The 24,048-nt window shown below is 35.5% G+C and overlaps 1 protein-coding gene across 15 annotated transcripts in view; it reads left to right on the top strand.

Annotated features, from left to right (window-relative positions):
- ZNF644 (zinc finger protein 644) overlaps positions 1–24,048 on the top strand; it is a 124,990-nt gene that overhangs the window by 28,968 nt on the left and 71,974 nt on the right. For 8 of the 15 annotated variants that reach the window (XM_059926114.1, XM_059926131.1, XM_059926160.1 and 5 more), the window contains one exon: positions 11,188–11,248. The exons of 5 other annotated variants lie outside the window; for them this stretch is intronic. In XM_059926114.1, the coding sequence (XP_059782097.1) occupies positions 11,205–11,248 (44 nt within the window). In that variant the 5' untranslated portion in view covers positions 11,188–11,204. Of the gene's footprint in view, positions 1–11,187; positions 11,249–17,836; positions 17,933–24,048 lie in introns of those variants that run through there. 2 more of the 15 variants (XM_059926169.1, XM_059926193.1) reach the window with 2 other exon arrangements.

Raw genomic sequence — 24,048 nt, 5'->3', positions numbered from 1 at the left:
AACTGCTTTTCCATGCCTCAGTTCTGAGCCCTTTGGTGATATTATCTTTCTACAGAGATAATTTTTGTTTGTTCGTGCCACACCTGGGGTCTACAGCAGTCTGGGTTTACCTTAATTAAATTTTAAGGATTGAGATTTTTATTTGGCCACCTAGATGTGTTCAGGTGGGGCTGCAGTGCATGTAAGAACTTTTTTTTACTTCTGGTTCACTACAGTTTAATCCTTTAGGGTCTCAACTCAAATACTGGGTAACATTTAGTATGGTACTCACCAGTTCTGAACCTTGCAATCTCCATTTGATCCCCCTAGCTCTACAACAGTGTCAGAAATAATGATCAGTTTCTCAGCTGCATCAGGTGGATTGGCAAATAACCCAAAGGTAGAAGCATCCTCAGGTGCTGGGTTTCTATCTGTAGGTCTCCATCTTGTCTTGGATCTTGGCCTGGTCATTCTTCACTGTTGTGTCAACTCTTTGATGCCATCAAATTGATGGTTTTTAATATCTTGCTCAGTTTTTCTAGTAGGTCTCAGTGGGTGGGTTGATAAATATTACCTTTTCTGCTATTATTGCAGTTATTTGAATTGACATGTTTGAATCAATGAGTGCAAATGATAGCATTAGGATAATGTCTCTGTTTCTTGGCTTTGATTTTTTTCTGTGATGACTTTATTCCTAAATATGTTAATCTCCATGAGGTGGCAAAGATGGCCACTGTCTGCTATGATCTACATCATTGTCATAGCTGTTATTTCCACTGAAGAGTATACCTTTCCCAGTAGTCCTTGCAAACGTCATGAGAAGGATTCCAAATTTCCCATTCTGGACTACATTCCCATCCATAATAAAATTCTGATGGCTAGGAGAACAAGGTACTCTGATCAGCCTGGGTATCACTTGTTCATTCCCTCGATCCAGGGGTGGGCCTAAGATTGGTACAACTTTAATAGTTGAGTAAGAGTGTTTCCTTAAAGGAAAATACCATTAGCATAAACAGGAAAAAGAATGTTAGGCAAGGTAGCAGATTGCTCTGCAACAGTTTATATAGATTTATGGCATATCCTGAAAGATTTCATTGTATTCTTGAATCCAGTAAAACTATCTAGCAACAAAATTTCATGAAAGATTGTAGTTGACTGATAACATTACTTGTTAAAATGATTTTGCTCAGTTTATGTATCTCTGAGATTGACAAACTGTGACATGTTTTCTAGAGTCACTGTTAGTGAAATAATAAAAGAGATTTTTATGTCTCCTTTTCCCTTGCCTTCTAGGTCTCTAGTTAAGAGACCCAGATCAATTGTTAATCTAATATAACTCTTTCTAGGGATAAGAATAATATGATATCTTTAAGATAGAGTTGCTATATCAGTTAGCTATTGCTGTGTAATAAATTACTCTGAAACTTGGTTTAAAACAAACATTTATTATTAGAACAAGTCTATGAGTCAGGCAGTATTTCTAGTCTTGGCAGGGCTTGTTTAAGTCTGCATTCAGAAGCAGCTCAGGAGGGTGATTCTGCTGCTCTTGGCTGGCTTCTCTAGGATGGCCTGGGGTGGGACATCTGGGCTGTCCTCTTGTCCTCCAGCAGATTAGAGTGGGCTTGTTCTCATGGTAGTGGCAGGATTCCAAGAGAGCAGAGGCATACATGGTCTCTTGAAGTCTAGCTCAGAACTGGCAAACTGTGACATTTGTTACATTCTATTGATCTTCCTTATAAGGTCAAGCCCAGAATTAAAAGGACTGGGGAAAGATTCTACCTCTTGGTAGGAGAAACTGCAAAGCCTTATTGCCAAGTGCATGAGGAATGGGATGGTACAGAATTGGGGTTTTTTTGCAGACAGACTTTTTGACTCATGTTGTAGAATTAATTTTTGATATTATTTTGTTCCAGGTCGAGCCCCATTATATTTCAGTAGGAATTGAGTTTAAGTATAGAAGTTGTGACAAGTGTAAATTAAATACATTGATCTGTCCAGTAGTACAGATGACTTGTTATACTTGTTTCATGGGATGTGTCTGATGAGATTTTGGAAGCATTGTTCATGTATTGAGTTACCAAATATAGGGTAATTGTAGTGCTGGTTGTCTTACGAGTTGTAGGTGTTAATAGATGATTAATTTGTATCTTTACTCTTTTAGTTATAAATGACAGTGGTTTTTTTGTGTTTATTATTATCATTCTAACCTTCTTAATTTGAGATTTGACTTTATTTTTTCCCTGCTTATTATTCTTTGCATATTGTGATATTTTAAATAGATTTATTGAAGTACATTTGACATATAATAAATCACACGTTTAAAGTGTGCAATTTGAACAGATTTGATATCTATATACACCCATGAAATCATCACTACAAGATAATAAACATATCCTTTATCCTCAAAGGTTTCCTTGTGCCCCTTTGTAATCCTTTCGTATTTATTGCTCCTCCCCTGATGCCCAGACAATGACTGATCTGCTTTCTGTCATTTATGGAGTAGTTTGAGTTTTCTAGAGTTTTATGTAGATGAAGCTATGCAGTGTGAAATCTTTTTGTCTGCACTTGTTTTCACTCAGCATGATTATTTTCAGATTCATCTGTGTTGCATGTGTCATTAGTTAAATTCTACTTATTCCATTTTACAGGTATGATTTAAGGATTAGTGTGTTGCTGGACATTTTTTCCCTCAGCTTTTGGCTATTACAAATGAAGATGATTATTTGTATGTAAGCCTTTGTGTGAACATATGCTTTCATTTCTTTGGGTAAATACCTAGGAGTAGGTGTATGTTTGACATTTTAAGAAATGGTGAAACTGGGACTTCATTGGCGATCCAGTGGTTAAGACTTCTCCTTCCAATGCAGGGGGTGTGGGTTCGATCCCTGGTCAGGGAGCTAAGATCCCACATGCCTCGTGGCCAAAAAACCAAAACTTAAAACAGAAGCAATATTGTAACAAATTCAATAAAGACTTAAAAAAAATACTAAAAAAAGAAAAAGACATGGTGAAACTGTTTTTACAAAGTGATTGTACCATCTTATCTTCCTGTATGTGTGTGTTAGAGTTTCAGTTCCTTCACATGTTCGCCAACACTTGGTATGGTCAGCCTTACTAACTTTAGCCATGCTTGTAGTTGTGTAGTGATAACTTGTTGTGGATTTAATTTGCATTTCCCTATTGAAAGATGATACTGAGCATGTTTTCATGTACTTACTTGTCATTCATGTATCTTTGGTGAAGTGCTGCTTCAAATCTTCTGCCCATTTTATAATTGGGTTGTTTGTTTTGTTGTAATTGAAGTTTTAAAAACAGATTTATTGGGATATAATTGGCATGCAGTGAAATACACATATTTAAAGTGTACAGTAGGATAAGTTTTGAGATACATATATATATACACTCAGGAAGTCATCACCACAAAACAAGATAATGAATATATTTATCACCCCCAAAAGTTTCCTCTTGCCACTTTGTAATTCTTCCCTCTTCTGCTACATTCCCCTTTTGGGTCTGTCTTTCAAAAGCATTTAATCTAGGGTTGCTATAGTTAGTGCTGCCTGACTTAAGAGGTTTTATACTCTTTCTAAAAGGAACAGGCATTATTTCTGACTTTGTGTGAGACTAGGGCAATAATCCCTCTCATCATTTTGAGTGGCTCTTTCCTTCACCTTAGGTAGTTTCCACACAGGCTTGTTCTAATCGTTATGCAGCTGAATACTTAAGGGTGTGGTAGCTCTATGCAGTTGTCTTCTCTCCAGTATTCTGCCCTGCAATCTCTAGCTGTCATGGCTTCGTTGGACTTCCAGCTGAGTCTCCTCAGTTCAGGGAGACCATCATATTCTACCTGGGTAGCTCTTCCCTGGGGGGCTGTATTTTCTTCAGGTGGTAAGTTGGGAATGTTGGAAGGCTCACTGCATTTGTTTCTCCTTTTAGGGTTCACCATCAGTGACTGCCTAATACCTGAAAACTTTCATATATATTTTTTGGTTTCTTAGGCTTTTCAGGTGGAGGGCAACCTCAATCCTTGCTATTCCATCTTGGCCCTTGTATGTATTTTTTTCTTGATATTTCTTTGTTTTTTTAAGTTGTAAAATACACAACATTAAATTTACAATCTTAACCATTTTTAGTTGTACTGTTCAGTAGTGTTAAGAATATTTGTACTGTGCAGCCAGATCTCTAGAACTTTTTATTTTGTGAAACTGAAACTCTACCATTAAACACTAATTTTATCCCCCCCCCCCCGCCCCATCCTTAACCCTTGGCACCTACCTTTCTACCTTTTTTTTCTGTTATCTTGACTATGTTAGATAATTCATACAAGTGGAATCATACAATATTTGTTATTTTGTAATTGGCTTATTTCACTTAGCATAATGTCCTCAAGTTCATCCATGATGTAGCATGTAACAGGATTTTCTTCATTTTTAAAGACTACATAATATCCCATTGTATGTATATACTGCATTTCCTTTATCCATTTATGTGTTGATGAACATTCAGTTTGTTTCCACCTCTTGAATAATGCTACAAGGAATATGGGTACGTAAATATCTCTTTGAGATCCTACTTTGAATTATTTTGGTATATACCCAGAACTGAGATTACTGGATCATATGCTAATTCTGTTTTTAATTTTTTGAGGAACTGCCATACTATTTTCTGTAATTGTTAACACCATTTTACATTCCCACCTACACTGCACAAGAGTTCCAATTCTCTGTATCCTTTCCAAAGCTTACTATTTTCTTTTCTTTTGGTAGTGGCCATTCTATTGATATGTGAAACGATATCTCATTGTGGTTTTGATTTGTATTTTTCTTATGATTAGCAGTGTTGAACATCTCTTCATATACTCTTTGAACATTTGTATATGTTTTTTTGATATTTGTCTATTCAGATCTTTTGCCCATTTTTTAATCAGGTTGTTTTTGGGTTTTTTTTGTTGTTGAGTTGTAAATGTTGCTTACATATTTTGGATATTTAACCCCTTATCAGATATATGATTTGTAAAAATTTTCTCCCATTCTGTAGATTACCTGTTCACTCTATCTATTGATTCCTTTGAAGAAGAGGAGTTTTTAAGTTTGTGGTAGTGCACTTTGTCTATTTTTGCTTTTGTTGTCTCTGCTTTTGGTGTCATATCCCAAACTCAATCTCATGAAGCTTTTTGCCTTTTTTTCAGAGTTTTAGCTCTCATGTTTATGTCTTTGATCTATTTTGAGTTAATTTTTTAATGTTGTATTAGGTAAAGATCCAACTTCATTCTTTTGCTTGTTTTGATCCAGTTTTCCCAGCACTATTTATTTCCCAGCACTATTATAAATGGGATTGTTTTCATAATTTTGTTTTTCATATTGTTCATTGTTAATATGTAGAAGCACAACTGATATTTGTGTATTGGTTTTGTATCCTGCAGTTTTGCTGAAACCATTTATTAGTTTTAACATTTTTTAAAGAAGTTTTAACATTTTTTAAAGAATCTTTAGGACTTTCTGTGTGTAAGAGCATGTCATCAGCAAACAGGTAATTTTACTTCTACTTTTCCAATTTGTGTGCCTTTTATTTTGTCTTGCTGTCTAATTGCTCTGGTTTGTACTTCCAGTATTGTGTTGAGTAGAAGTAGCAAGTGTGGGCATCTTTACTTTCTTTTTGCTCTTAGAGAGAAAACTTTCAGTCTTTCACTGTAGGGTATGATGTTAACTGTGGGCTTTTCTCATGTGGCTTTTACTATGTTGAAGTGGTTTCCTTCTATTTCTAGTTTATTGCATGTTCCTATCATAAAATGGTATTGAGTTTTGTCAAATGCTTTTTCTGCATCAGTTGAGGTGGTCATGTGGTTTCTGTCCTTCTTTCTGTTAATATGATGTATTGCATCAATTGATTTTTATTTGTTGAACCATCCTTGCATTCCAGGAATAAATCCAGTTTGGTCATGGTGAGTAGCATTCTTTTGATGTGCTAATGAATTCAGTTTGCTGGTATTTTGTTGAGGATATTTGCTGATATTCATCAGGGATATTTGTCTGTAGTTTTCTTTTCTTGTTGTGTCTTTGGCTTTGGTATCAGGGTAATGCTGACCTCATTACCCTGAATGAGAATGAGTTTGTGCATGTTCTATTATCTTCAGTTCTTTAGAAGAGTTTGAGGAGAATTCTTCTTTAAATGTTTGGTAGAATTATCCAGTGGAGTCATCTGGTTCTTCTTTTCTTCATTGAGAGGGTTTTGATTACTGCTTCAGTCTCCTTACCTAGTTACAGGTCTGTTCAGATATTTTAGTGCTTCATGATTCAGTCATCGTGGTTATGTGTTTCTAGGAATTTATCTGTTTCTTCTAGGTTGTCCAATTTGTTGGCAGCTAATTGTTTGTAGTAATCTCTTATAATCCTTTTGGCATTTGTTATAATGTCCCCTCTTTCATTTGTAATTTTATTTGAATCTTCTCTCTTATTTTCTTGGTCTAGCTAAGAATTTGTCAATTTTGCTGATCTTTTAAAAAACAAACTCTTGGTTTTGTTGTTTTTTTCCCCCTATTTCTGTTCTTTATTTTATGTTTGCTTTATTCTTTATTATTTCCTTCCTTTTGCTAACTTTTGGTTTAGCTTGTTCTTATTTAAGTATAAAGTTAAGTTGATGATTTAAGATCTTCCTTTTTTAACGTAAGCATATAAACTTCCCTCTTAGTACTGCTGTCACTGAATGCCATTAGTTTTGGTATGTTGTGTTTTCATATTTATTTGTCTCCTGATATTGTCTAAATTCCCTTGTGATTTCTTCTTTGACCCATTGGTTGTTTAAGAGTTAGCTGTTTAGTTCTTGTATTTGTGGATCTTCCTGTTTTCCTTTTGCTTTTGATTTCTAGTTTCATTTCATTGTGGTGAGAGAAGATAGTCTGCATGATTTCAGTCTTAAATTTGGTAGGATTTGTTTTGTGGCCTACCTTATACATATTTTTGATGTGTTATGTTTACTTTAGGGTTTAATTCTGAAGCCTTTTCTAATTTGTCATTGTTTAATTTTCTAAAATATGTTCATGCCTTTTCAGTATACTTAAAATACTTGAAAAATGAAGACATTACTTTTTATTTTTTAAAATAAATTTATTTGTTTATTTATTTATTTTTGGCTGCGTTGGATCTTTGTTGCTGTGCACAGGCTTTCTCTAGTTGCAGCGAGCAGGGGCTACTCTTCATTGCGGTGCACGGACTTCTCATTGCAGTGGCTTCTCTTGTTGCGGAGCATGGGCTCTAGGTGTGTGGGCTTCAGTAGTTGTGGCACATGGGCTTAGTTGCTCTGCAGCATGTAGGATCTTCCCAGACCAGGGCTGGAACCTGCGTCCCCTGCACTGGCAGGTGGATTCTTAACCACTGTGCCACCAGGGAAGTCCCAATATTTCTTTCTAGAAATTTTAGATTTATAGAAAATTTGAAAAGAATAGTACAAAGACTTCCCACACTCTCCTTCTTCCCCCATGCACACTTTGTTTTCTCTATTATTAACAACTTACTTTAGTCTGGTACAATTGTTACAGTTAATAAACCAATATTGTTACATTGTTATTAACTAAAGAACATAGTTTATTCAGATTTCCTTAGTTTTTACCTGATGTTCTTTTTCTCTTCCAGGATCCCATCCAGGATACTGCATTACATTTAGTTGTCATTTCTCTTTAGGCTCTTTAAGGCTTTGTTTTTGATGACCTTGACAGTTTTGAGGAGTATTAGTTAGGCATATTGTAGGATTTTCCTCTACTGGAATTTGTCTGATGTTTTTCTCATGATTAGACTGGGATTATGGGTTTTGGGGAGGATATATTTGATATCTTAGTTTGCAGTTTTCTCTTAAAATGTACCTTTTGAGGTAAAACCAGTTATATCAGTGACTTTAAGTGTTTTCTCTTTTCTGTATCCCCCTTCCAGTATTCACCTAAAGAATATCCTAATTATACTTTTAGGGTATGGATTTCAAAGGAACTTTCTATCAAACTTCCTTATAAAATACACCTTTTAAAAAAATATAGTGTTTGAAATGGCCTGGTTTGTCTCTTTGGGGAACAGATATAATTAAAAGTGGGTTTTTTCCCCCAGACTTTGAAATATAACTGTGAGCAGAACAAGATAAAAAAATTAAACAACTAAAGTCAAAGTTAGTTATTGTGTGTAGTATTTGTGTATGCTTTTGTTTTATTTATTGTGGTAAATGTATATATAATGAAATTTAACATTTTAAACATTTTGAAGTGTATAGCTCAGTGGCATTAAGTACATTCACTTTGTTGTGCAAACATGTATATCCTTTTGTATTAGTCTGCTAGGGCTGCTATAATAAAAAACCACAGACAAGGTGGCTTAAACAACAGAAATTTATTGTCTCACAGGTCTGGAGGCTAGAAGTCCAAGATTTGAGAGTTAGGTTTGGTTTCCACTGATTCCTGTCTCCTTGCAGATGGCTGTTTTCTCATGGCCTTTCCTCTGAGCCTGCATCCCTGGTGTCTCTGTCTCTTCTTATAAGGACACCAGTCATATTGGATTAGGGCCCTACCCTTATGACCCTATTTAACCTTAATTACCTCCTTACAGGCCCTATCTCCAAATACAGTTACATTGGGAGTTAGAGCTTCAACATGGGAATTTTATGGGGACACAGTTCAGTCCGTAACATCTTTTATGTAGTGCTTCTGATTTATCTCCCAGAGAACCTGCCATCATCAATATATTAGTTTCCTAGGCTGCTCTCACAAATTATCAAAAACTAGGTTGCTTAAAATAATAGAAACTTAATTCTATCACTGTTCTGGAAGCCAGAAGTCTGAAGTCAGTATCACTGGGCAGAAATCAAGGTGTCAGCAGTGATGATCTCTCTCCAGACTCTATAGGAGAATCTGTTCCTTGCCTTGTCTCAATTCTGGTAGCTGCTGGCATTCCTGGCTTTGGCTGCAGTCTTCAAGGCCAGTGTTTTCAAATCTCTTTCTGCTCTGTCTTTACCTTCGCTGTGTATAGTCAGATGTCTCCATGTCCCCCTCTTTATAAGGATACATGTGATTGTATTTCAGGCCCATCCAGATGATCCAGGATAATCTCTCCATCTCAAAATCTTTCACTTAATCACATCTGTAAAGACACTTCTTTTCTTTTGCCACATAAAGTAAAATTTACAGGTTCAAGGGAGTAGGATGTGGATATCTTTTGTAGGACCATTTTTTAGCCTCTCATACTGAGCAACTCATAGTAGACTTCTGATGTTCCCACTTTGATTTATAGTTTCATTTGTAATAGGTCTCAGTATCTAGTTCTGCGTGGGTAAAGGCTGGTGGCAGTGGGTGGCAGAATATTCTCATCTCTTCTAGACATTATGCAAAAAACTGTAGGCCTGTGTTCTCAGTGGGTGGTCCCAGAAGTATCAGCATCAGCATCACGTTAGGAACTTTGAAATACAAATGATCAGGCTGCAATCTTAGACCTGCCAAATCAGGAGCTCTGAGGGTAGGGCCTAGCCATCGCTGCATAACAAGCCCTCTGGGTCATTCCAATGCACACTGAAGTTTGAGAACCACTTTTCTAGATTATTGACATTATTAGTATTAAAACCATATTCCCTATCCTCTCCAAAGCTTTTCTGCTTAATGCTAATACTTAAAACTAGTCTAGGATTTATTGTCCACAAACTTTGTTTTCTGTAGAGATACAAACATTTAGTGCCAAATCTTGGTACTGATAATCAGTGAAATTAATTCATTTACTCAGTAAAAGGTTGCACTGGGCTGATTTTTGTCAGTTGTGTTTTACTTAGATGTAGTCATTTTATAAAGTAATGTTACTGGGATCCAGAAGTGATATGAATTTTTTCTCTAGTCCTTGAAAATGTGGATGAACTCATTAGCCTGAATTTTACTTTATCTTCTATATCCCTGTGTACATTTGGGGATACAATACAAAATTTCTAATCTTTCATTCTGCCTACACTGTTAGGCTTTTATTATGTGATATCCAGTGAAAGTGCTGAAGTGAGATAAATGAATTCTTTTCCTCAGTGTGTCCACATTGTAGCTCAGAAAACACACAGGTAAACAGAATTGATATAGAGCTATCACTAGTTGCTATAACAATTGAGAAACACAGCTTTACATAGTTGAAGAAGTTAAAGAAGGATCTGCCAGGGTGACTGAGCTAAATAATCGAAAAACTAGTAGAAAGGTGTTAGCAAGGTTGAGAGATAGAAAGTAGGTATAGTTCACCATGTGAAAAGGCATGAAAGCTGAGAGAGCATATGGGCTCTTCTGGGAGTTGAAGGGGTTTAGTATAGTAGAAACGTGGAGTGAAGGGGAGAGTAAAGATTGGGGATAAATAGATGAGGCTTAGGTCATTGATGAGTACTGTTGAAGGCCTTGAGGCATAGATGTGATGTCTTCAGGGTAGCCATTGCAAAACGATTACTTACATAGTTTTGGGAAGGATGAATTTGAGAGGATAGTGAGTCTAGAAATAGAACAGTTACAGTAATCTAGGTGAGAATAGTAGTAGATATGGTGGTGCCATTTTTTGAGAATAAAAATTCAGAAGAGTAACAAGCTGGTTTTAAGAATGAGGGAAAGGTGATGTGTAGAGTTCAGGGTAAGATGTATTGAGTTTCAGCATTTGTGAAGTGTGATAAAATTAGGGGTGGGTAGATTTTTGACAAGTAAGTTTTCAGTGGAGTGTTGGGGTGGAGGTCACCTTATACTAGATTGAAGGCTAAATTGAGGAAGCAGGAGATTATCAGTATACACTATTCTCTAGAATAATCTTCCTTGGCATTTAGTAAGTGTTTAATCAGTGTTAGCCATTATTATGGCTATTAACATACACTTTTATGCCATCTCATGGTTTTTTTTTTCTTCAACTTTTTGGTGTATTTTTTGGTATGTATGTAATAATATTAGATAAACATTGATATAGATAGAAGTGTGTGTTTTATTAACAAATAATAATTTTAATTATGCTATTGCCATACTATTAATATTAACGAAAACAAGAGAACTAAAAAGTTTGTTTCTCATTTGAATAGATGATTGTTCCTCAAAAAATGGTACTTAGCAATAGTTTCCTGAAGGTTACTGTAATAATTCAATTTATACTTTTTAATTTAAAAGGATAGTGTATCATAGATGTATTTATTCATACCTGAAGGAAAAAAACTAAATGATTGCCTTTACATGTATTCTTTCAGGTTTGATTTAATTTCGAATGAGATTGTTCTTGCAACGAGATGTTAATAAGACAAAATCAAGGTAAGTAGAAGACAGCTTTGTTAAGTATTACATATCAAAGTAGGAATAATACAAAAAATTTATGTTTAAAAAGCGTGCCTCCAAATCCAAAATCAATGAGTTTTTAAATTAAATTTTGAAATACAAAGAACCAACTTTTTGATGCACTTGGTCCAGTTGATTTGATGGAAGTGAAAATACAGCTGTCAAATTGTGAAACTAAAGTATGCAGTTTCCAGTGACTATTAAACACGTTCAGAAATCAAGTTGATGTTTGGTTTAGCTGCTCGGAAACCAGTTCAGTAAGAGATTTGCTAGGTTGCTTCAGTGTTCCCTTCTTAGTGGGTTATAGTACTTGAGTAGTCTTTGCTTTTGTGAATTTTACTTTCTTATTTCCATTAACAAAGAAAGCACTTCTACAGTTGTTTAAATTTGCCAAATTATGACTTCTTTATGTTAATATAATGTTCAGAGTTATAAATGATTGTTTTAATATTTTTTGTATCTCTACTGAATGACTTTTCTAATTTAGCATTCTGATTTATTTTCATTTTTTAAGACTGTTGACTTCAGAAAATTGAATTGTGATCATGTACTTTTGGTCTGATATGTGAAAGATTGCTTTTTTAATAATATAAGTTTTTGAAATGTTAAAAAGGTGCATTTACTATCTGTTGGTAAGTGAACATGGCTTCAGGATATAAGCAGATTAAAAAAGAATACTTTGAATACATTGCAGTTAACTTGGGTCTTTCTAAATCTAACTAGATGTTTCAGCTGTCAGGAACTTGCTGATCAATGGTTAAAAAAAAAAAAGCCTAGGATGAGAGGTGCTGTAGTTGAATAATGTGCAGTTAAATAGTGTATTCTCAATTAGTGGTTTAGGCATAATCTGAAGGAAAGTTTCCATTTTATTGGTATTATGTAGTAATAATAGTAGTGGTAGTTTGGAGAATACTTATTGTATTAAGTGCTTCTCACGCCTTATTAATCTTTATAGTACCTCCTATAAGGCAGGTACTGCTGTCTAGAAAATTTTTATTTTTTGGTTAATAGTGAGCTATTTCTTTTTCTTTAGAAACTTTATTTTCACAGCATTTATTATAAGGAACACTTGCCTAAATATCTTTCTGAGGGGGAGAAGAAGCTAGATTTTTGTACTTAAAGTCTTCTAGTGATTTTTGTTTGCTAATTGAATGTGGTGTCTATTAGAATGTTTGTTCTGATTTCTTACAAGTTAGATATTGCTCATGGGATGACACTGGTTTAACTTATTCTGATTTTATTCCAGCACAATTATATATCACTTTTCTTTTTTGGTTAAGGTATAATTTACATTTTTATTAAGTTATGTATGGTAAAATGTGCGAAATTTAAAGTATAGAGCTGAATGAGTTTTTATGTATATGTTCACATGTATAACCAGCATGTAATTTAAGATGTAGAACACTGTCATTGTCCCAGAAAGTTCCTCGTGCTCTTTCCTTTCCAATCCAATAGCCTTTCCCCCAAGGTAAGCATCTTTCTGAATTCTGTCAGCATAGCTTAGTTTTACCTGTTCTTGAACTTATGTACATAGAATTATATAATTTGTACTCTTTTGTATCTGGCTTTTTTCATTCAACATAATGTTTCTGAGTTTCCTCCATGTTGTTGTGAGTACCAGTAGTAGTTTATTATTTTTTATTGCTGAGTAATATTCCATTGTATGAACATAATACAAATTTTTATGTATTTTCTCTATAATTTTGTTTATTGTATTCTCCATGTCTCTGACCTCACTTGCCAACTTTCTACACTGCTTTCCTTCATCTAGTTGTCTCCTTCATTGTCCCCCATCGCCTGCACAATAAAATGTAAACTCATAACATGGTATATAATGATCTCACTGCAGCTATTCCAGAATGCCTAGAATTACCTGAATAAACCAAGTATGATGTACATAGTGTTAGTTTTAGTTCTATGTATATGTTGTCACTCTTTCCTACCCCCTTGCCTCCCCAACTGCCAATATATTTTCTCCCGGTTGTCAGCTAATCTCCTGAAATAGTCCATCTCAAGCATCATCTTGTCCTTTGAGCCAGATCTGGCCATACTGCAGTAGTCTGTTTTCCTTACTAGACTCTGAGCTCTTTGAAGGTAGATACCATCCATATCTTATTTATCTTAGTAGCACAGTGCCAGAGTACTGTGTATATTTAGTGATTTGTTAAACATAGAACAGCCAACAAAATTCTCTCTCTAACACTAGGGATTCAGAGTACTGGCTGGAATGGGATGAGAGCATTGGCACTTCAGTTGCTGTTGGACTATAGGAAGGAGCCAATGAAGGCAATCCAAAAGTAGCATTATAGGCATTTTGGAAAGAGAAATAAAATATCCTCCTAGTCTTCTTTCAGTCCAGTTGGAATAAAATGGCTAATAATGTTCTTAGTCCAGACCTTAAGGAAGATTGAGTGTCTTTGATTTTGAGTACTCTTTCCAAATAAAGGCATTAATCCATGCTATGGAAATTGGAGTATTTGCTACTAGAAGTATTCTCTTTGTGAGTTCCTACTAGTTATTTCTTTCATTTAAAGATTTTAAAAGATGTGTTAGACTAATACAAGTAGAAGATTAAGAAGACTGGTCACATCTTTAAGAAGTGAAGAAAACTTTTCCTCATTTTCCTGGGGGTAAAAAACTGTTGGAGTGGAGGAAAAAATTGAATCATAGTCTGGAATGGTAACATTTTTGATTCGTATAGCTTAGGAAGCTTGCTGTTTGCTGAGAAGTATTTTTAAAGATTATGTTTTATCATTATAGATCTGTAATTTATATAAACAATATGCTTTCTTAAGAAATGAAACTTTAAAACAATTTTAAAGCATTTTGCGCTAGTTTTCTTCTTTGAGGTTTGGAATTGGGCTAGTTGGGTTGCCTATCGTAGTCACCTGGGCGGTTTTTATGCCTGAAGCTTTATTGCCTTCTAGCAAGTCCAAAGCAAGGAAAGGTTCTTCCCCACTGGGATCAATTTGTTGCTTTCCCTCTCTGCAGCTTCTACCATAAAGCTTGGACACAGAGTTGGGCATTGACCCCATCTCATGCTGTTCCTTCTGTCTTCCTGTAAGGATTTTTCTTAGGCACAGATTCTTATCAAATGTAGAACCTTGGTTATTTCTTTTATCTCATCCTGGATGTAAAGTGTGTTTAGTTCTCTTGTTGATAAAATCTGAGTATTGAGAGAAGTTTACACTTGAGATTGCTTGACTTATGTGTCTCTAAGAGAGTTTAGACTAGTTTTTCTTCTCAGAGGCTGACAGGTATACCTCAGTTTTCAGATGCTTCCTCTTCATTTTGTACTTCAATATTTAACACAGTCAGATGCTGCTAAGCTTTTTTATTTTGCAGAATTCCTGAATCCAGGGATTTAAAGTTCTTTATGAATGTCTTACATTAGTTTAATTTCATTAATTTCCAAATTAACCTTTCCGTGCTTCCATTCTTTAGTAGCACTGTAGATGTGCTTCCGTTTGTTGTACTGTGAAAAAGAAAACTTTTTTTTTCCTTTAATTAATTTATTTATTTATTTTTAGCTGTGTTGGGTCTTTGTTTCTGTGCGAGGGCTTTCTCTGGTTGCGGAGAGCGGGGGCCACTCTTCATTGCGGTGCGCGGGCCTCTCACTATCAGGGCCTCTCTTGTTGTGGAGCACAGGCTCCAGACGCGCAGGCTCAGTAGTTGTGGCTCATGGGCCCAGTTGCTCCGTGGCATGTGGGATCTTCCCAGACCAGGGCTCGAACCTGTGTCCCCTGAATTGGCAGGCAGATTCTCAACCACTGCGCCACCAGGGAAGCACGGGTCTTTATTTCTGTGCGAGGGCTTTCTCTAGTTGCGGCAAGTGGGGGCCACTCTTCATCGCGGTGTGCAGGGCTTTCACTGTTGTGACCTCTCTTGTTGCGGAGCACAGGCTCCAGACGCGCAGGCTCAGTAGTTGTGGCTCACGGGCCTAGTTGCTCTGTGGCATGTGGGATCTTCCTGGACCAGGGCTCGAACCCGTGTCCCCTGCATTGGCAGGCAGATTCTCAACCACTGCGCCACCAGGGAAGCCCGAAAACTTTTTAATTAATGAAATTGTTTGTTTCTAATTCTAGATTAGATTGCACAATGTACATTCAGCCTTTTCCAAATATATTGCCAAGTAACATTTAGTATTTTCAAAGCTTTATCTTTTTATATAAAAGCCACATATGCTTATATGTGTAAGCAGACAGTACAGAAATATTTAAAATAAGGAGTAAAACTTTCCTCTCTCGCTCAGCCCTGTACTCTCCATAAGTTATCCAAAATGGCTGGTATGTATTCTGCCTTGTTTTGTCACTGTTTTCCAATATGTCTTGGACATTTTTTTCATATATGCATTACATGTAATATAACTGTTTCCTTCTTAATAAATACTTGGGTATATCTCAGGGGTTTTTTTGCTTGTATGAGCAGTGCTGCAGTAAATATTCTTAACTATATCATTGTGATTGTGTGAGAATGTCTATAGGATAACTTGTAGCAGTGGATTACTGGGTCAATGGATGTGTACACTTTAATTTCTGATATATATACTGTAAATGAGATTGTACCACTTAACATTCTATTAGCAGTTTTTGAGAATATTTGGTTTCCCAGACCCTGCTAAATATTAACCAGTGTTTTAATCTTTGCCAGTCTGATCATTGAAAAGTGGTATTTATTTGACTGTGCATTTCTTTGTGAGATTCTCAAAGGCTTGAAATATCACCTTCATCATAGCTTAATCCATTGAGAACATATAATTTGCAAAAGATTTTTTTAATCATTAAATCCATCAATTAACATACCTTCATGTTTTATGTACTGCCTTCAGTTACTTAATATTGAATAACCAGATTGTTTGTCTTTGTTCCCTTAATAAAGCTATTTATTTAGGATAAATATTTTCTTATGATGAATTTTATAGTTTGCTGCAAACTAATGTTAGCATAGTCTGTCTCTTCTGACCTCTGATCTACTGTTCTTTTGAGATGACCATTAAAGCAGACATTTGAAACCTTTTAGAGTCTTCTAGCTAGGCTGAGGACTGTGGGCCTGTCACGTGATGGTAAATATTTGTTTAATGTTTTGTTGATTCATTCAGTGTTTTATGAACTGGTTGCTGTAGTTAAATTGGTTGTAGCTCATACTTAGATACTAGTTACTAGTCTGAGGAGGAAAGATGACTAAATATGTAATTACAATCAAATGTGATTAATGTTGTGATAGTCTGTGTCCTGGATTACAAAGATCGTGTCTGTTTTATTTATTGATATATAAGCACTTAGGGCAGTATGTTTATTAAATGATAAAGATTTATTGTATGACTAAATGGAAATATGGAAAGGCCTCCCAGAAGAAGTGACACTTAAACTAAAACTTGGAGGAACTTTTGGTGACTTGTCTAGATAAAAAGTTGGGGAAAGACTGTTGTTAGTAGAGGAAGTGGCACGTGGAAAGGATGAGAGGTAAGAGAAAGGGAAGATTGGTGGAACTGAAAGAAATATGGTATGTCTTGAGTGTAGTGTTCTACATGCAGTGAGGCTGAGAGGAGTGGCTAGTGTCAAGAGATAAGACAGAGGAAGGCTTGAGCTATTTTATTGAGGGTCTTATAAGTCACTTTAAGGAAGTTGGATTAACAGAGTAATGAGATGCCATTCAAGGAGTTTAAGTGTGAGGACGTGATGTGATCAGATCAGGGTTTTAGAAATGTGGAGAATTAAAATGGAGAACAAATTAGTGGAGAAGCTAGATTGGAATCAGGATGACCCGTTTGTAGGGGGAGGCTGCTGGCCTGACTTTAGAGTGGTTGCAATGGAAAAGCTGTAGTTGGATTTGAGAGAGATTTAGACAAGAAAATAGATCAGCTTTGGTGATGAATTGTAAAGGAATTGGTGGTAGGAGAGTAAGGAAGGAGTTGAGGATGATATCCATGTTTCTGGCCTGGCAGTAGTGCGATATTCACAGATAGGAACTGTGGAGAAGAAGCAGATTTATGGAGAACAAGAGCTAAATTTTAGCTATATTGAGCTTGAAGTAGCTCAAGACATCTGAGTGGAAATGTCAGGTGGCAGTTAGATGCAAGAGACCTGTAACTTAAAGAGATCGGAGAGTCATCAGCATTAAATCTTCATAATATCTCACAAATTTATTTTTTGTTTTGATATCTCTCTGCAAGATATTACAAAGCATCTTTATATATGAGCTATTCAGTTGACCTAAAGATTGTTGAAAATGAGATGCTCCATATAAATTTATGAGCTGCTGTTTTTATTAGATTCTAGTCTCTGCTTAAACAAGATTTAATACCATTAATGAACAATTAATCATACTATTGATGGCAATAGTCTTACCAAAGATACTTGAATAGCCTAAGGATATCTTAAATGTGTTAAATCTTGGATTTCCATTAATAGTGCCTAATACATATTAGCTAAATATGAACTCTGATATTTGATAATTTATTTTCCTGCCTGTGTAACAAAGTTTAGGTTAAAATGGTCATGAAGTCTTTTTTTTTTTTTTAATTTATTTTCTTTCTTTCTTTCTTTTGGCTGCGTCTGGTCTTAGTTGTGGCACGCAGCAGCTTCGTTGAGGCATGCGGGATCTGTCATTGCAGCGCACACGGGCTCTTCGTTGTGGCTCACAGGCGTCTCTCTAGTTGTGGTATGTGGGTTTTCTCTCTCTAGCTGTGGTGCGCGGGCTCCAGAGTGCGTGGGCTCAGTAGTTTGTGGCATGCAGGCTCTCTCGTTGAGGCGCGCAAGCTCAGTAGTTGTGGTGTGCGGGGTTAGTTGCCCCGCGGCATGTGGGATCTTAGTTCCCCGACCAGGGATCAAACCCATGTCCTCTGCATTGTAAGGTGGATTCTTTATCAGTGGACCACCAGGGAAGTCCTGGTCATGAAGTCTTTAGGTTAATTGTGATTCAGCAAATCATTAGGAAAAAAGGTATATGTGACAGTAGGACTTTGCCTACTTTGTTCACCATTGTATACTCACCATCTAGAGCTGTTCTTGGCACAGAGGAACTCAATAAACATTTGTTGAATAATCAGTCAGTGTTTACATATAACGTTTAATATCTAATCAAATTTTATTTTTAGTCAAATGACAGGCGTGTCAGACAAGTTAGTTCTTCCAACTTAAAAGATTATTCTTTCACTTGAGTAATATTTCTCCCCTTAAATTACCCTGTAACCATTCATATTTATACTGCCTTCCTTCCATTCCAACAAACATATTTCACTTTCTAATCAGAAGTATTTTTTTCAATAAATTTATTTATTTTATTTATTTATTTTTGGCTGTGTTGGGTCTTCGTTGCCGTGCACGGGCTTTCTCTAGTTGTGGTGAGCAGGGGCCACTCTTTGTTGCAGTACGCGGACTTCTCATTGCGGTGGCTTCTCTTCTTGTGGAGCACGGGCTCTAGGCGCGCAGGCTTCAGTAGTTGTGGCTCGCGGGTTCTAGAGTGCAGGCTCAGTAACTGTGGCGCACGGGCTTTAGTTTCTCTGCGGCATGTGGGATCTTCCCGGACCAGGGCTCGAAGCCATGTCCCTTGCATTGGCAGGTGGATTCTTAAACATTGTGCCACCGGGGAAGCCCTAATCAGAAATATTTTTAATGACATTATTGAAACAGGTCTTCTACTAAAAACACAATCAGTTTGGATACTTTCATTTGTGTATTCTAACATCACCATATTTAAACTGAATCAGTCACCTTTACTCACAAAACCTGTTCTTGCTAGCGCCCCATTCTCGTCATTGAGACCAAAATCCCTCTGAATATTTACACTGCTTACTTTCTGTCTTAAAGATTTGGTCAATTACTAGGTCTTTTTGCTTTTACCTTGTCAGTGTAATGTGTATCTTTCCTTTCCATTCCCATTGCTGTTTTGTTTATCCTCTCTATTGTATTCATCTGTGAATGATATGTCTTTGCTCACTTCATTTTATTTCTGTAAGATCATTTGATTCAGTTTTTTAGGAAGTTACCCTAATTACATTATTTGCTCAAAAAAAAAAAACATTTAACAGCTCCTTAAGGATAAATTTTAATTTTTAGATCTTACATTCAGGAGCTTTCAAATTCATGTTCCAGTCAACTTTAATGTTTCAGCACCTGCTATTTTTTTAAATAAACATTTTGCTGTAGCCTAATTGATTATCATTGTTCTTGGAAAATCCTGACACTTTCACAGTTACTCATATCACCACTCTCATCCTCAGTTCATCTGTACCCTTGAAATTTAACTCATCCAAGAAAGTTCAACTTAAATCTTGGCTCTTTCTTGAGGACATAGTCCCTAGGAAGTTACTTTCTCTGTATATCTGTGATGATTGTAAACTGAACAACCTATTGATTCAATGACTTAAAAGCATGACAAGATAATAAATAAGATACTAAATAATAACATCTCCTACAGTACCCTTGGCAGGTGATAGGCTCTTATATTTTTTGACTGACTGATGAAAACTAAAACTATGATAACCTTAGATTTATTTCATAAACAAAAGTTTATATAGTGTTTACTGTCTCCACAGTTGACAAACAAGCAGATTTTTTTTATCTGATTGATTAAAACCAAAACCATGATAAGCCCAGATTTCTTTTATTTAACATTATATAGTGCTTACTATATGCCAGGCATTGTTATAAGCACTTTATGAAATATCAACTCAATCCTCAGTTTTCAGGTAAAGAAACTGGGATAAAATGAGTTTAATTGACTTAGCAGTGGAAGGGCTGAGAATTGAATCAGGTAGTCTAGCTTCAGAGTTTGTGCTCTTAAAGGCTTTGTATGCTGCCTCTCATAAGAGCTGTGGAATAATTTTGCCATGAAGAAAAGAAACCATGTATAAAAAGCTGTAATCAAATATATAGTCTTATCTCATTTAGACTCTCACCCATTTCTCCTTCACCCTCATAAGAAGATATTATTTTGGAGCAATAATACAGTGTTGTTGCCCACCTACTCTCATTGGTAATTTTATTTATTTTTTATTTTTTCATTGATAATTTAAAAAAAATTAATGTTGATACACTTTCACACTTAGAAAAGTTACTAGATAGTATAAAGGGCTCCTCTGTACTCATCCCCAGATTCACCAGTTAACATTTTGCGACATTTGCTTTATTTGTGTTTTCCTTATCTGTATCTATACAAGTATTTATTTGTTGTCATTTTTCTCCTGAACTATTCGAGACTAATTTGCAGACATCATGTCCATTTATCTGTGAATACTTCAGTATCTATTTCCTAAAAATAAGGACTCTGTCAGGAAATGTACCATTGGTGCAGTATTATTGTCCTATCTAATCCATAGCTCATGTTAAAACTTTACCAGTTGTTTCAGTAATGTCCTTTATATCATCTTTTATTTCTCTTTAATGATCTTGGCATTTTTGAAGAGGGCAGTTTAATTTTGATGTAATTGTAGTTTCACGTGCAGTTAAAAGAAATAATACAGAGATCCCTGTACCCTTTACCTAATGGTAACATCTTGCAAAAACCGCAATACAATATCATACTCAGGATACTGATATAGTCAAGTTATGGAACACTTCCCTCACAAGAACCCCGAGGGATGCCTTTTTATAGCCAACTTGCTTCCCTTCCCGTGGTCCCCTAATCCCTTGTAACTAGTAATCTGTTTGCCATTTTTATAATTTTGTCATTCCAAGAATGTTGTACAAATGGAATCATACAGTATATAACCTTTTGGTATTGGCTTTTTTCAACTGGCACCATTCCCTCAAGATTCATACAAGTTACTGTGTACATTGATTCGTTCATTCCTTTTTATTCTGAGTAGTATTCCACGGCGTCAGTGTACCACAGTTTATTCACCTATTGAAGGACGTCTGGGTCAATTCCAGTTTGGGGATATTATGAATAAAGCTAATACGAACATTTGTGTATAGGTTTGTATGTAAACATCAGTTTTCATTTCTATAGAATAAATGCCCAAGAGTGCAATTGCTGGGTTGCATGCTAGTTGCATGTTTAGTTTTATCAGAAGTGGCCAAATTGTTTTCTAGCAGTGTATAAATGATCCAGTTTCTCCACATCTTTGCCAACATTAGGTGGTAGATGTCACTTTTTTTTTTTTAGCCATTTTGAAAGGTGTGTAGTGATATCTCAGTGTGCTTTTAATTTGCATTTCCCTAACGGCTAATGATGCTCAACATCTTTTCCTGTGCTCATTTGCATTTTTATATTCTCTTAGGCAAAATATCCGTTCATGTCTATCACCCATTTTCTAATTGGGTTTTTTTGGTTTTTTTTATATTGAGTCCTGAGAGTTATATACTCTACCCACTAGTCCTTTGTCAGATATGGGGCTTGTAAATGCTTTCTCCTGTTCTGTAGCTTGTGTTATCTTCTTAACACGGTCTTTTGCAGAGTAGAAGTTTTAAATTTTGAGAGGCCCATCAATTTTTTCTTTTTGAATTGTGCATTTGGTGTCAAGTCTGAGAACTCTTTACCCTAGATCCCGAAGATGTTTTTTGTTTTGTTTTGTTTTCTAAAAGTTTTATAGACTTGCATTTTACATCCAAGTTCATAGTGATCCATTCTGAATTAATTTTTTACAAGTTGTAAGACTTAATTCAAGGTTTTTTTTTTCTTTACCTATGAGCATCTAATTGCTCTAGCACCATTTTGTTGCAAAAGGCTACCTTTCCTCTGTTGACCTGTTTTTGGATCTTTGTCGAAAATCAGTTGGGCATATTGGTGTGGATCTATTTCTGGGTTCTCAGTTCTGTTCCTTTGATCTATATGTCTGTCCAATACCATGCTGTATTGACTACTGTAGCTGTATAGTAGGCCTTAATTTAGGGTAGAATGATTCATCCCACTTTATTCTTACAGATTGTTTTAGCTATTCTAAGGCCTGTATCTTTTCATATAAAGTTTAAAATAAGCTTACATGTATCCACCAAAATCTTTCCTGGGATTTGATAGTATTTGCATTAAACCTATAGATTGATTTGGGAAGAATGAAATTGAAATCTTTACTATATTGAGTCTTCAATCTATCTTCCATTTATTTAGGTTGATTTCTTTCATCAGCATTTGTAATTTCAACATACAGATATTTTGCATGTTAAGTTTGTACCTGAGTGTTTCATTTTATTTGGATTGATCGTTAGTGGTATTGTGATTTTAATTTCAGATTCTATATGTTCATTGTTAGTATATAGAAATGCAATTGCTTTTTTTCCTTTGAGGTAAAATTCACCTAAAATAAATTATTAATTTTAAAATATAAAATTCAGTGACCTTTTAGTGAATTTGCAATATTGTGCAACCATGACCTCTAACTAGTTCCAAGATACTTCGACACTCCCAAGGAGGAGATCCTGTACCCATTAAGCAGTCACTGTTCATTCCTCCCTCCTCCCAGCCCCTGGCAACCATGAATCTGCTTTCTATCTCTGTGATTTTCCCTATTCTATATATTTCATGTAAATAAGATCATACAGTATGTAACCTTTTGTGTCATGTTTATTTCACATAATGTTTTTTAGGCTCATCCACTTTGTAGCAGATGAGTACGTTATTCCTGTTTATGCCTGAGAAACATTCTATTGTATGACTAGGCTAATTTCTTTATCCATTCGTCTGGTCTGTGGATGGGCGTTTGGGTTGCTTACACTTTTAGGCTATTGTAAATAGTGCTGCTGTGCACATTTGTGTACCTTTGTTTGAATATCTGTTTTTAATTCTTTTCTATATATACGTAGAAGTAGAATTAACGGGTCATGTGATAATTCTGTGTTTTAACTTCTTGAGCAACTGCCACACTTTTCCATGGCGACCGCACCATTTTATATTCCCACGAGGAATGTACAAAGATTCCTATTACTCTGTATCCTTGCTAACACTTATTATTTTTCATTTTTTGGATTATAGGCATGCTAATGGGTATGAAGTGGTATCTTATTGTGGTTTTGGTTTGCATTTCTTAAATGACTAGTGGGGTTGATCATCTTTTCATGTGCTTCTTGGCCATTTATAGATTGTCTTTGGAGAAATGTCTATTTAAGTCCTTTGCCCATTTAAAAAATTGGATTGTTCATCTTTTTGTTGTTGAGTTGTAGGGGTTCTTTATATATTCTGGAGACTAGACCCTTATCAGAAGAATAATTTGCAAGTATTTTCTCCCACTCTATAGAGTGTCTTTTCATTTCTTAATGTCCTTTGATGCACAAAAGTTTTCAATTTTGATGAAGTCCAATTTATTGTTTTGTTTTTTGTTGCTTTTGTCATATCTAGGAATCCATTGTGAAATCCAAGGTCACGAAGACTTATTCCTATGCTTTCTTCTAAGAGTTTTATAATTTTAGCTCTTATATTTAGGTCTTTGATCTATTTTGAATTAATTTTTGCATATGGTGTGAGGTAGGAGTCCAACTTTATTCCTTTGGATGTGGATATCCAGTTATCCCAGCATCATTTGTTGAAGAGATAAGACTTTTCCCATTCAGTGGTCTTAGTGCCCTTATTGAAAATCAGTTGGCTATTGATGAATGGGTTTATTTCTATACTTTCAATTCTATTCCATTGGTATATCCTTATGTCAGTACCACATTTATTATTGTAGCTCTGTAGTAAGATTTGATTTCGGAGATTGAGTCCTCTAACTTTGTTCTTCTTTTTTAAGATTGTTGTACTGGCTATTTGGGATCCCTTGCAAATTCATATGAACTTTAGGATCAGCATTTCTATTTCTGAGAAAAACACTGTTGGAATATTGATGAGGATTGCACTGAATCTGT

This window comes from Balaenoptera ricei, chromosome 1 (assembly GCF_028023285.1).
Source record: "Balaenoptera ricei isolate mBalRic1 chromosome 1, mBalRic1.hap2, whole genome shotgun sequence".
In the NCBI taxonomy this organism is placed as follows: Eukaryota; Metazoa; Chordata; class Mammalia; order Artiodactyla; family Balaenopteridae; genus Balaenoptera; species Balaenoptera ricei.
The sequence above is the reverse complement of the archived record's forward strand: the minus strand, read 5'-3'. Positions and strand labels throughout refer to the sequence as shown.